The 13269-nt window shown below is 46.9% G+C and overlaps 1 protein-coding gene across 1 annotated transcript in view; it reads right to left on the minus strand.

The window, feature by feature from the left end:
- pkn1b (protein kinase N1b) overlaps positions 1-5494 on the minus strand; it is a 19240-nt gene extending 13746 nt beyond the window's left edge. Inside the window, exon 1 of the mRNA XM_079366333.1 lies at positions 5344-5494. Coding sequence (XP_079222459.1) covers positions 5344-5370 — 27 coding nt within the window. The 5' untranslated portion in view covers positions 5371-5494. The remainder of the gene's footprint in view (positions 1-5343) is intronic.
- Between the last annotated feature and the right edge of the window lie 7775 nt (positions 5495-13269).

Raw genomic sequence — 13269 nt, forward strand, 5'->3', positions numbered from 1 at the left:
GTGTGTGTGTGTGCGTGCACATCTGTCTGGGCCGGCGTGTGCCGCGTCCACAGCTGGAGGAGGAGCAGATCTGCATGAATGGCATCTTTGTGAGAGACTTCAGTAAATGCTCGTGTGTTTGTGTTCCCGCCTTTGTTCATTGTGAGCGCTGCAGCCACAAACAAACAGCTGCTCTGTTTCAGGCTCCGCAGGAATAAAGCAGCATTAACCCCGATGAGAAAAGCTCCACAGTCCTCATACCTAATCTGCTTCTGACATGCATGCCACAGCAGGTGACGGCACACCATGTTTCTCCTCAGGGAGTCGGGCTAAAATATTCCTGAGGATAGGAGCATGAGTCAGGAGCAGCTCGGAGAGCGGGGGGGGAATTAAAACAGACGTAGCCCACTTCTTCTGTGACTGCTTCATCGAGCATCACCTGCATATAAACAAGGCAGCAGACAGAGTCGTTGCCCTGCAGCAGTGGAAGCTGATAAAAGGAGAGACGCGGGCTCAAATGTCTCCGCGCTGTGGAGAGGACGGCACAGTTCACACAGGACGGGAGGGATTAAAGACGAACTGTGAGGTGAACCGGCGGGATCGAGAGTCAGAGTGGAATCAGAAAACTCTCTCTGAGCCGAGACAGAAACGTGCAGTCACAGAAAAAGATGTTAAATGTTTGATGTCGATGGTTTTCATGGAGAGACTCCGAGTCAGTTTGACATGAAGGGAAATGTGCAGAGGAGCCGACTCCTCCTCTCGAACCTGCAGCGACGAAGCGAGCAGCAAAGTCCAGCTTCCATCTGAATCATGACGCTGCTGCTGCTGTCGTTCAGAGACGCTGCAGTTCCTCGAGTGGCCACACGAGGCTGGCTGCAAAAATCAACCTTTTTTTTGTTGTTGTTTGGTTTTTAATAACAGGAAGCTGCTGAACAGACGCTCACGAGATGCTCCAGAAAAAACGTCACGATGGAGGCAGAGAGGCTGCAGCCTGCTCAGAGACAGGAAGTCAACATGACGACTTCCTGTCTCTGAGCACCTCGTTGTTTTTAAGGGTCTGTAAGTCAGAATCCAAAAGGCTTCACCGGGTTCCACTGGAGATGTTACCAGAAACACCAAACACACCCGGGTTAAACCGTGAGCTGATTCAGACTCCAGCTTCGAGCGGACGCTTTAATATGGCGGGGACGGCGCAGTGGGCGGGGCGCGGAGCGGAAAGAGCCCTGGGCGATGTAATGGAGTGGTTTGGCAGGCGTGATGGTAATGGACATGGGAAGCAGATTAAAAATGCTGAGCGGGATAAGAGGTCGGCTCTATAATGCAGATGATGATGATCCTCTTGATTGTGATAGCGTGGCGCTCGTGACCACGGAGCGAGGAGAGGGGAAAAAAACAAACGCTCCTTTAAAGACGGTTTAATGAAACGACGAGGTCCTCCATGGCGGTCAGACCGGGTTCAGAACCTTCCTGTGGCTTGGTCCTCTCCGACCTTCTCCACGTGACGATGGCGTTCATGGATCTGTAACTCAGAGACGCCGACTCAGCTGTTCAGCGTTGGACAAACAGGCTGTTCATTTTGTTGTTTATTCTTTTGCAGTTCAAATCCTGCAGCCTTGTAAACGATGCACTTTTTTTTTTTTTTTTTTTAAATTTGAGAAACAGACGTAATAATTAATAATAATAATCAAAGCTGCAAAAAAAAAAAAAAAAAAAAAAAAAAAGTAAAATCCCTGAGCAGTCGGGTCAGATCCCAGACCTGCAGGGCACACGCAGCTTCTCTGGACTTCCCCTCTGTGCATCCTTTTCATAGAGGACCACACTCCTCCAGTTACAGCTCTGCTAATCTGCCTTGCTTTGTGGACGGCGGGTAGAAAAAGTCAAACTCACAATGGCAGCTGGCTGCTAAACAGCATTCAGCCTGAGAGACGCACAATGGGTCCAGTTTGGGTTACTTAGAGGAGGCTCTCCTCTCCTTCCCGCTCCTCCTCACATTTTCTGGCCTCTGGGCCGACAGAACAGAGCGTCCACTGTGGAGGGCAGCAGCACGGCGTGGTGCGACGCTGGCCTCCTTTTTAAAGCCAACGCCAGGAAACACCGAGGCGGATCACGTGACCTGGGACTCATCTCCTGTGCCTTTTGGTGTGAGAGCACAAAAACAGGTCAGAGCGAGAGAAAAGCAGCAGCCAGTGGAGAAGCACTTCAAGCATTCTTTATTTGTAGTCTGGATTATTGCAATTCCCTTTAATCGGGCTGATTTGAAAAAAGTTTCCACAGACATTTCAGCTGGTCCCAAACGCTCCACGTGGACCGACCAGAACGAGGTCAGGTGTGTCCCAAATCTGCTTCCCTGTTTTTACAGCACAACTCAAAATCCTTCTTCTTACCCACAAAGCTCTGACTGCTCAGGCACCGCCAAACCTTCATCCCAGGCCAGCACCCTGCTGGATCCTGCACACCCTCCAGGTCCAGGATGTAGACCCCCCCCCCCCCCCACCCCCCCCCCGGTACTTTGAGAAGAGTCAAAACACCATCATGCACCGAGGCGGAGCCGATAAACAGCTCAACACTGACTGATTCATGCATCACTGTGTGTTTGTGCTTTCACCTGCTGCTGCGGTTTCAGGGTCAAAGAAGGTTCCAGCAGCACAGTGTGAGCGATTTCACCGCTGAGCCTCGGCGCCCAGCGGCGGCGTTTCAAAACAACCAATCAATGCTCAGTTCTCAGGCTCTGATCCGCTCTGACCCTTTTCCACCTCCTTTCCCAGAAAAAAAAATAGAATTTCCAGATTAAATTTTTTGATACATTGCTCCCACAATGTAACCAGCAATTTCTTCACTTGTTGTCGTACGCAACACATTCTTCATCCCGTAATACCACAATCCCTCTAAGCCTCGCACAACTCAACAAGCAGCAGTTTGTCAGGCCTTCACCAGATTCCCAGTTTGCATGTGTGCTTGTGTTGTCCCCTCTCCCCTTGGCCTGGTATCGGTGATCACTAATCCTCTGAAAGCCTGATGGAGGGCTGGCATGAAGAAACAACAGCTGGTGTCGGTGGTCAGCTGAACGGGCGGCGGCCTGGCGAAGGGTCAGGCATTAAGCTGGCACCCGGGCTCGCCTCAGGGGTCATTTATACGCCTTGCTTTGTTTTCTACATCGGCATGTAAGAAAATCAACAGCGGCGTGATGAGCGAGCCGGGAGGGGGGGGGGGGGGGGGGGTTATCGATGAACGCCATAAAAATGTCCCATCAGGCCTTTAGAGCTGTGGTGCAGCAGTTCTAAGCTCGTCTGCTGGTGTGTCTGGGAGGGAGACGCTGTAATCCTGGATTCAGGCAGGATGGCCTGGATGTTGGGGGGGTTGTGTGTGTGTGTGTGTGTGTGTGTGTGGGGGGGGGGGGGGGGGGGGGGGTGACAGAGGGGACTAATGCAACCCCTCCTGGGGGGGGGGTCAGAGACGCAGTGAAGTCCGGTCTCCTAATCTTATTATCCATGGCGGCAGCAGCTGGAGACACACAGTGTTGGTGGGTGTGACGCTGGTCGACCTCACCATGAATTATAACACTTCATGTGACGGCTGTGTTGAGTCACCGGCTCAAATCTGACAACGCTCGGGATCCGGTTACACCGTAAACTTACACTGCAGTGACAAAGCAAGAAAGACTGAGGGCAGGATGAGAGCAGGTTTTATTCAACATTAGAAAAGCTGCTCACGGAGATACCACGAGGACGCTCGCTCACGCCATTTAAGAAATGGACCAAGTTTCCCTCGCTCTCTCCACTGATCAATAAAAAAGTCATTTGGACCCGACGCTCCTCCTCTCACTACTCCTGCACATAGTAAGTACAGGAAACCAACACAGATAAAGAATTCATGGGGGGGGGGGCGCTCTGTTATCAGCTGGGTGCAGAGCTCACATCCTCAGGAGACTTGATTTACACTCCTTCAAAGAGTCCAGAGGAGGCGGAGCAGCAGCGAGGGGAACGTTTGGACCTCCGATGGAGCGAGCGTCGGCCTCCATCATCACACCGCCGGGCCGCACTAACGATGACTGAGCTGTGTCACTGTCACAGAGGGAGGCTGAATGATTCACAGCAGGAAGGGAAGCGCTCAGGTGTTACAGGGTCAGTCGTGATCTCGTTCAGACGCGTGAGAGACGGAGAACCGAGCAGGACACAGAGAAGATAAAACCCAGAGTACAAGGTTCGCTCCTCTTCATCAGCAGAGTCATCATCCATCAATTCTTCATCCCACTCGCTCTCATCCAGTCCTCATCTTCACCTGCACCCCCCCACAGACTCCGAGCTCCAAAGATGTTTTCTTATCATTCATGATAATAAAGAATGTTTGTGTCCTGACTGAGGCTGCAGGAAACACGCGTGTGAAACCAAACACAGGTAAACGTGTGAAGACAGACACACCCACTCACCTCCATTTAAAGCTTTAACATTCACTAAAAATAAACATCTATTTTGTTGAAATTAAAGTTATTCTAAAGACTTTAAAGTTGTCTCCTTGTATTTCTGAAGCTGTGTTTTATTTATGTGTTTTATTTTGAAGTTTTTAAAAGCGTGTTTTTGTCTGAATTCTTTTAAGTGGGCTTAACCGTGGTGCTTTAATCTCAGCACTTTGGCCCGCATGATTGAATGTAGAGTGCTTCATTCAATCATGCAGAGTTGAATTGATCAAATTAAGTTTAAAAATAAAACTGTAAAATGTCCCCGGAGCATTTCTCCGTCAGCGGTTTAACCTCGTTACGGGGTTATTAACCAAAGAGGGACGTGCAGGCTCCTGGCACGCGCCCCGCTGAACCAAACTGTGCTCGGCTGCATCCTGGACGACACGGACACCGGAGGACCGGTAACCGAACCCGGCTCGTGTTAGACCTGAGGCTGTGACATCACAACACCTTCCATGACTCACCCCGGACCTGACCTGAGGGCAACAAGCGTGTCACAAACAGGGCGACCGTTTCATTCAGCTCGAGGAACTCGTAACTGATCGTTGAGTCGTTTCACCCTCAATTCATTTTCGCAGAATGTGGCAACAATTTTTAATGTGACTTTGAATGAGATGTGCATTTCACAAACCCCTAATTGCATCATGGGAACTGTAGGATGTTTGAAACTTGACCCTCTTGGCCTCTGCAGCGTAAATCTAATTTCCTGAACTGTCCTCTCCTGAAGACAGTATCACACTGAATCACAAGGAACCTTTTATAAATCATGAAGCCCCCCCTGTTTCATCCTGACTCAGAGAGGATGATGGTCCACTTCAACCACTGACCTCATTTTAACATTAAAGCTCCTTTCAGTAACATTAACAGAAAGGCACACAAACACAACAAGCAGAAGTTTAGAAAGTCACCTGTAGCTCGTTGTTGTTGGCCATCATGTGCAGCTCACAGCCGATCAGAGGAACCAGGCCACAACACTTCTTTGAATGCCTCTCTCTCACTTCAGTGGCTCCGTCAGTTCATCGCAGGGCTCAGCAGTACAGCTCCTCCGGTGCAGAATACAAACAGGTCCTGTTATGATAAAGATAAACTGACTCTTAGTGGTCCAGGTGAAGGCGCAGCTTCGTGCTCTGAGTTGCTAATTCGTGAAATGTGAACATAAGGCCGTTTGGAGGAGCAGGTGAGCAGAGGAAAGAGGAGGTGACCATCACCTCTTGGCAGCAGGATGTCAACTCTTGGACTCTGATCCGCATCACGCAGCGCAGTGTGACCTGTGGTGAGGAGTGTGTGAGCTCGACCCGCTGCTGCAGGCTGTTTCCTGGTTCTCAAGAGGAGTGGGAAAAACCCGAGACCCGCCAGGACTCACCGCCACGATCCGCTCCGGTGCTCATCACGGGAACCTGAGACCATCTTCCCCCCACGGCGGTGCTCTCCTGCTCGGCTCTGCGGAAAGCTGAGAGCCGGCGAGTGATGCTGGAGAGGAGGTCACAGCACTGACAGCAACACAGCATCCGGTCACCGCCTTCAGAATAAAACGCAACGTGTTGTAAACACAAATGTTTTACAACTTAGATAAACAACCGTGATCTTTATGACAACTTTACTTACTTTAGAATGACATAAACTGATGTTAGCTAGCAGGCGAAACCATGGACAAAACTCACCATACATGGCTAACGACTAACAAAGCCAGAATTATCGTGTGGAATTCAAGTTAAACTTACTGTTAGTAGTCTTAACATGAAACAGCCCAACGTTCATATTTGTTACTTTTTTTGACCGATAAATCGCCGTGGACGAGAATATAATTATCTTTTGATGCTAGTTAGCGCGCGGACTATGTTCTCTCAGCAAACAGCCCTTCTGTACGCATGCGCAGAGCGAAAGTCCCGGGCGCATGTTACCATGGCAACACGACAGTTTCTCACGAAATCTTAAAAATGAAATCGCATTTCTCATCGACGATTAAAACACGCGTCTTCTTTTTAAAAGTACAAATGGATTATGTTGTTGGTGTAATGTTTAATATGTAATATGTGGTTATTTTGTTTTTTAATCTGTCTTCGCTGTTGATTTAATCTCTGATTGTCAACAGGGGGTGCCAAAATTAACGGAAAGAAGTGTCTCTCCTGTCAATGTCACTCACAAAGAAATAGTTGACATAATTTAGGAATAACACCTTATAGAAACATTTTCTGTCTTAAAATACATACATTACATTTAAATTTAACTTTCGTAAGGCTATTTAGTTATTTTTACAACAAAAAGTTAATAGACTTGTTTGGGGTTTTCCACTCAACTCTGCAGGGGCTATGCTGCGGTAGAACAAGTGTATAATAGGTTACATACTGTAAATAAAATGCTTTAAAAGTAAAGTAAATAATGAAACATTTGCACATTCATAGCTGCAATAGAGTTGGAAACCTACTTCAGAGAGTTGTTGGTTCGATTCCCAGCTTCGAGTGTCCCACATTGGATTATCTTTGGAAAATACATAATTGTTTTTTGGGGTTTGATGGATGATGTGTGTTTATAAAGCTGATTGCTTGAAATATTTTTTTCTTCCGTCATTTGTGCTCAAATGTCTGCCAAATGATCGAATTTGTTTGTCGTTTGCTTCTGAGGCTGCGTGCCTTTATTTTGACACGAAATCATTACTTCCTGTGGTTGCTGTCTGTATGCAGCTTGACTCACCTGTGGAGGAGCAGCAGCAGAGCGCCCTCCTGCTTCAACCTGAGACCTGTTGATCACATGGAAAAGGCCTACGACATTATGGTCTCTTAAAAAGGCAGTGTGCCCAATTGTTTTATTGTTTTATTTTTTATTTTTTTCACTTTAACCCACCCTTTTATTCCTAATATAACGCTATAGCCATGAAATAATCAAAAGGGCCACACACACACACACACACACACACACACACACACACAAACACACACACACAAACACACACACACACACACACACACAATGTGGCATAAAGGTTAATAAATGTTTAAGTCATTCCTACGTTTGTAGTTTTCTAATGAATGAACAGTGGCGCCCTCCGTTGGTGACTGGTTGTACTGCTATTTTCTCCTTTATTATTTAATCATGAAATGTATTTGGAGTTTTGCAGCTTTCCCCAGAAATTGTACTTTTAACTTAAGTGAAATTAAAAACTGGAGATTCTGTCAAATAAAATCACAAGCCTTTATTTTGAACTGGAATGCTTTGACAGAAAAAATGTGAAAACTGCAATCTACTGTGTCAATCTTTAACTAATGCACTTAACCTTTCTATGATCCCATATTGAAGGGAGTAAACATAGTAGAGTTCCTCTCTGCCTCCTCTGGTGTTTTCATAGATGTGAGGGACACACAGGGACACAAACAGCTGGTTTCAAGCAGCTTTATTTCACACGAGGAAGAGGAGCAGTGATTCTTCACATTCGCAAAATGAAATGAGAGCACAAAGAGTTTCTGCCAAACAAAGGAAGATGACGTCAAACCTTCACTACTCAAATATTAAACAATTAAAAATGTAAACACTGAATTTATAAATATTTCTATCATATGAAAATGGATAGCAAAGTGACACAAACATATGCATGTAAAGGATCCTGAGGCACTATTATTCAAACAATAAAGGAGTACATATAAACACTGTGATAAATGCATGCTGTATTACTGTGAGGTGTGCGCTTATAGAAGGTCAAAGGTCACGATAAAAACTCTTTAGTATGATCATAGCAGCGATGCTTACTTTACACACATGGTTTGATCAAACATGCAAAGCTTAGAGTATAAACTTCTTCTCATTTAGAAAACGATATATTTTGTACATGGTGCCTTCAAAGACATATATTTTGTGGGAATTTATATAACTCCTCAGAATTTTATAAAATTGTGCGAGTTTTGTAATTTCAGTGCATAGAAGAAGTCAAATGATTTGAGGTTAAATAGATCGGAATATAAAAGAGGGACAGTGTTGCACTCGTGCAGCCAACAGGTGGCGCTGCTGTTCTTCTTCTCTCTGCTCTCAGACTGACCTCACCTTCATCCCTCAGACACAAAGACAAAGACAGGTGCTTTATCCCTTCATGTGACACGTTTAAAACAACACTTTAACAATATATATATTTATATAAAGTCATAACAATATGGTTTTTTTTTCTTTTTTAACTTTGTGCAAAGAATAATTATTCTGAAATATTGCACTAATCAAGAAAAAGAGTTTTTCTTTCCAGGAACACGAGGAGTGTTTTTAAAAAAAAGTCATGATATTTAGTCGAACAGACAAGATGTATTGAGGTCTATTACACACACACACACACACACACACACACACACACACACACACTGCAGTGCATTGTCTCATCTCTCTCTCACCATGCATGACATCACCGGTAACCCCGGATACTCCCTGAACACTGGCAGACCCAGGAAATGAGGTTGCAACTTTGGAATGTGTGGAGGGGGGTCGACCACAACTATAGCAGCCTCGCCCCCCCCGAGCCCAGCACCCTTCTGTCCTTCCCTCTCTCTCTCTCTCTCTCTCGCTCTGTGTGCAGCCGAACAAGGAGGGCCTTCTTCTCTCCTCCTCCATGACTGACAGCTCCATTAAGTCCGTGAACACGTGGTTGTCCAGTGAAGTCACCGAGACATTTAGCGAGCACAGAGAGCAGCAGATGACGGGAGACAAAGCGTGGGGGTGATAGCAGGGTACATCACAGTATCGTCTGCATACGACACATTACACAACACACTCAAACTGGTGGTTTTCACACTTCACTGAGAGGATTGCGGGATTGAAAAGTGCACAATAATCTAAATCTATTAACTTACCTGTCAAAACATCAACCTTCACAACAAATAGAAAGAAAAAGAAGTGCAATTTGTCATAGCTTAGTCCCTCGTTTGAGAGCGTGACCAGTGTTTGGCCTCAGTGTCTGGTCGTGACTTATTAAAGAAAGCAACACAGTGGAGTGTTTCTAGAGGAGTCACAGTGTGAGGAGCGATATTTAACAGCGGAGACATGCTCTGATGCGAGGTTAAACTTTGTGATGTGACATGGTCACGGTGCAGCTACAGAGGATTTCTCCAAGTGAGAACAAAGAAAAAGGGTGTAGATGTGAAATCGGTTCGTATCAGTCGTGGTCATGTGATGAGTTGTGATTAAATCTTGGGAAGTGATTGATACGTTTCCTTTAAAATCCCTTCATGGCTTCAGATATGACTGCATGTGTAGATATGTTGAATCAGAAATAGGAGTCACTCTCTACGGGTCATCTTTGAGTGAAGTGCATTTGCATGATATTTGGCTCTGTGGGGTTTCGATTTGTTTTTTTGGCGGACTTGGAGAACGAGATGATTGTTAGAGCCAGCGGCCGGTTAGCCTAGCTTAGCATAAATACTTTAAACAGTTGATCACGGTTAGCCTACCTTTGTAGAAAAGATGGATGACGTGACAGATCCCTTAAAGTGAAGACAAAACATTTGGAGCTCCTCCTCCTGACTGTCTGCAGTATAGATCATAAGCCCCGCCTCCTCCATATTAACAGATGGGACATCAGCAGTTACAGTTATTTCTTACTGTGTGGATTTATGCCCCAAGCATTCAGTTTCCTGTGGTTTACTTTTAATTGATTACTCGACGGGGTTTGAACGTCATGATTGACAGCTATGAATTTTCTCAAACCCGAAACAAGAATCTGTTCTGCTGCGGGGTGAAATCACCCGACGGGCCGATCTCTAGCGCAGACTCCGGCTCCAAATGCAAAATATGTCTGCGGCACTTTGGCTTCACTTTTGTACAACGGGAGGTGGAGACACGTCGTCCATCTTTCTGTAAAGTCACTGCTCCGTCCAAGGATGTGCTTTGGACAGACGACCTAAAAAATGGCTACCTATTTGATAAGAAAATAAAAAATATGATCAAATAATTATTAACGGTCTGTGTCTCATACGGCACCTTTGTATAATCAAAAATATTAAAATATTGAGAGAAAAACACAGAAAGATAATCTGGTAAGGACAGAGCAAAGCTAGCCGTTTCCCTCCGTTTCTAGTCTTTATGCTAAGCTAAGAGGCTAATGGCTTAAGCTTTATTGTTAATGTTCAGACATGATGTGGAAGCATTCGTTTACTCCATTTGATGATGTGTTAACTGGTCGAGCAGCATTTTGATTGGTCGTCTTCAGTGCTGGGTCTCCACCTCCACCACAGTCCAGTCTCCAGGTGGCGAGCTGCCCTGGCTGTCGGGGGAGTAGCTGCTGACCGAGGTGACGGTAGCGGCGGGAGGGTTGAACTGAGGCAGCATGTTGGGCCACATGCTGCTCTCCAAGGGGCTTAAGGTGCCACCTGACCCCACAGGGAGGAGCAGGAGAGGAGGGCAGCCTCCGTCTCCGGACAGCATCAGGGTCTGGTTGATGAGCTGCTGCACCATGTCCACCTTCTGGTTCCACTCGAGTTCCTGCGGAGGAACCGGACGCAGCTGCCTCTGGAAATCCTGAGAGACGATCTGGGACGACGTCGTCCTCTTCCCGTTCCTGTTCTGCCCTCCTCTGGCCTCGTCCTCCTCGTCGCTCGTCTCCATGGCTTCATAGATGGTGCAGAGGCCGGAGGACGGGGACACCATGACTCCGGTCGGGCTCCTCCTCAGCTGCTGCTGCTGTTGGATCTGTTTCTGCTGCATGCGATACTGCTGCTCCAGCTCCAGCTGCCACTGCAGAACCTGCCTGCGCTGCCGGTGCTCGTGCTGCTGCTGCTGCAGCTGAAGCTGGAGGAGCTCCCTGCGCTGCTGCTCCAGCTGCTTCTGCTGCTCCAACCTCAGGCGCTCCTCCTCCAGCCACTGCCTCTTCTGCCTCTCCTGCTCCTGACGGTGCTGCATCTCTTTCAGCTTCTCTTGGTGCTGCTCCAGCCTCCTCAGCTGTTCGCCACCTGCGCGACTGTCAATGCTGGGCTCTATGTAAGGAGGGGGCGGGGTCGACATCTTATCAAAATGAGCTTCAAGAGTCCGATCAATTGGCCTCCTGTTGCCTGGGACTAACGCCAAGTAGTGGCCGTTGGCTATCGGGACAGTGGTGCTGTGGTTCTGGTTCTGGTTGTCTTCCTGTGAGCTCGCTCGCAGCTTGTGATCGTCACCCGCCGCTTCCGTCTTCTTGTCTCCTGTGAGGCAGTCAACATCACTTGGTGCGTCCGTTAGAGATGCATGCATCCAACAGAACGGGTGGCACAACGACAAGGACCGGGAAGAGAAGGGGGTTCAGGACATTTGACAAGAGGGCGAAGGTGTAATTAAAAAAAAAAAAAAAAAAGGGACTCTCAAAATAAAGCGAATGAAACAAGAACAAAACATGAGGTCATTCTGCATTATGTTTTCTCTCTGAAGTTGCATTTCCTTTCATTGCAATAATTCACTGACGCAGTGTGAACTTCAGTGTGTTTGTGCCGCACTAATCACCTGCTTGGTCCTCTGGGAGTGTCCATATCATGCAGGACAACAGGCGTTCACAGAAACACATGAAACGTGACATGAAGATAACAGAAAAGGTTTTTTTAAAGGTACCCCTTAAAGCTACAGAACCGAGTCCTTAAACACAACCTGGACCCGGAGAGTCCAGAGAACGTATCGACAATTTAGAAGACCATCCGAAGGGGGTCTGGAGCCTTTTATCCATTCCGTGTTTGGATAGGAGAGGAGCAGGCAGGTCAGAGGAGGAGGACATGAGAAGGGAAGAGAGTGTCTCGAGCGTCAACACTCAGACGGTCTTTAGACAAAGGGAACGTTCCGCTGCATCCGGGGGATCTTTAAGCTGTTAAAGGTACTCGAGTCAAGTCAGTGAGGAATGATCTATGATTGGTGGAGCGATGCACCAAAGATATAAGAGAAGAATCAGAACAATGTTGGAGTGCGGCAGCCTTTTCTTATTTTGATTTAAATGACTCCGCCCCTTTTTCTTGTATTCTCGCTGCCTGAAGACCTGAAGACGATGGCTCGATCAATGTGGGACTTCTGGGGCCGATACCGATGATCCCTTACTGGATAAATCAGCAGATAACTTTCTTTGCTCTTTGTGAAATACTTAAATGTAATATACTTGCTTTATTTGTAATCTATATGGCGCCCTCTGCTGGTGACAGAATTGTAATATCGGCCATAAAATTATCCAAAGCCGATATTGACGTAGTGGCTCTTTCATCAGTCGAGCTTTAACTGCAAACCGTCCAATAACAAGAGGAACCTTAACGACACAACGTTGGCTGACAATTACTGGTAAAAAAAATAATAAAAAAGAGCCAATGCAGCAAACGTCCGGTTTAGGTAGCCAAACAGACAATTTCAGACTTTTATTTAGGAGTTACGAGACAACCAACGTGTTCTCTGATAGGTTGAGCTAACGTCCCTTTAGCCTTCCCATCGGAGCGAATGCTAACTCGAGAAAAGACGTTGAATGTTTGTATTTCTTAGAAGCGAGAGGCTGCAGGATGCAAACATTCCCCAGCAACGCTTATCTGAAGAAACCTTAACAGGGTACCTTTAAGTGAGCGCCACCTGCTGAGCACGTGGTCTGAATGTGATGTCGGTCGACTAGTGTGAAATCTGAAAACGTCTGGAGGACCGGGGCATGCTGGAGAACGGGGAAGGGGGACACACACCATTCGGAAAACCTCTTTGTTTTTCGACACAACAGCGCTGTAGATTGTTGCATCACATCCCGTTCGGCGGTTATTCCCATGGTGGAGAGCAGGAGACGCCACGGGAATAGAAGTTGTGCAAAACACACACAGAGAACACGAGGACAGTAAGTTCAGGCATGCTGGAGTCATCGGGGAAAATAAGAAACAGGAACAAAA

This window comes from Symphodus melops (assembly GCF_947650265.1).
Source record: "Symphodus melops genome assembly, chromosome: 17".
NCBI classification, from domain to species: domain Eukaryota; kingdom Metazoa; phylum Chordata; class Actinopteri; order Labriformes; family Labridae; genus Symphodus; species Symphodus melops.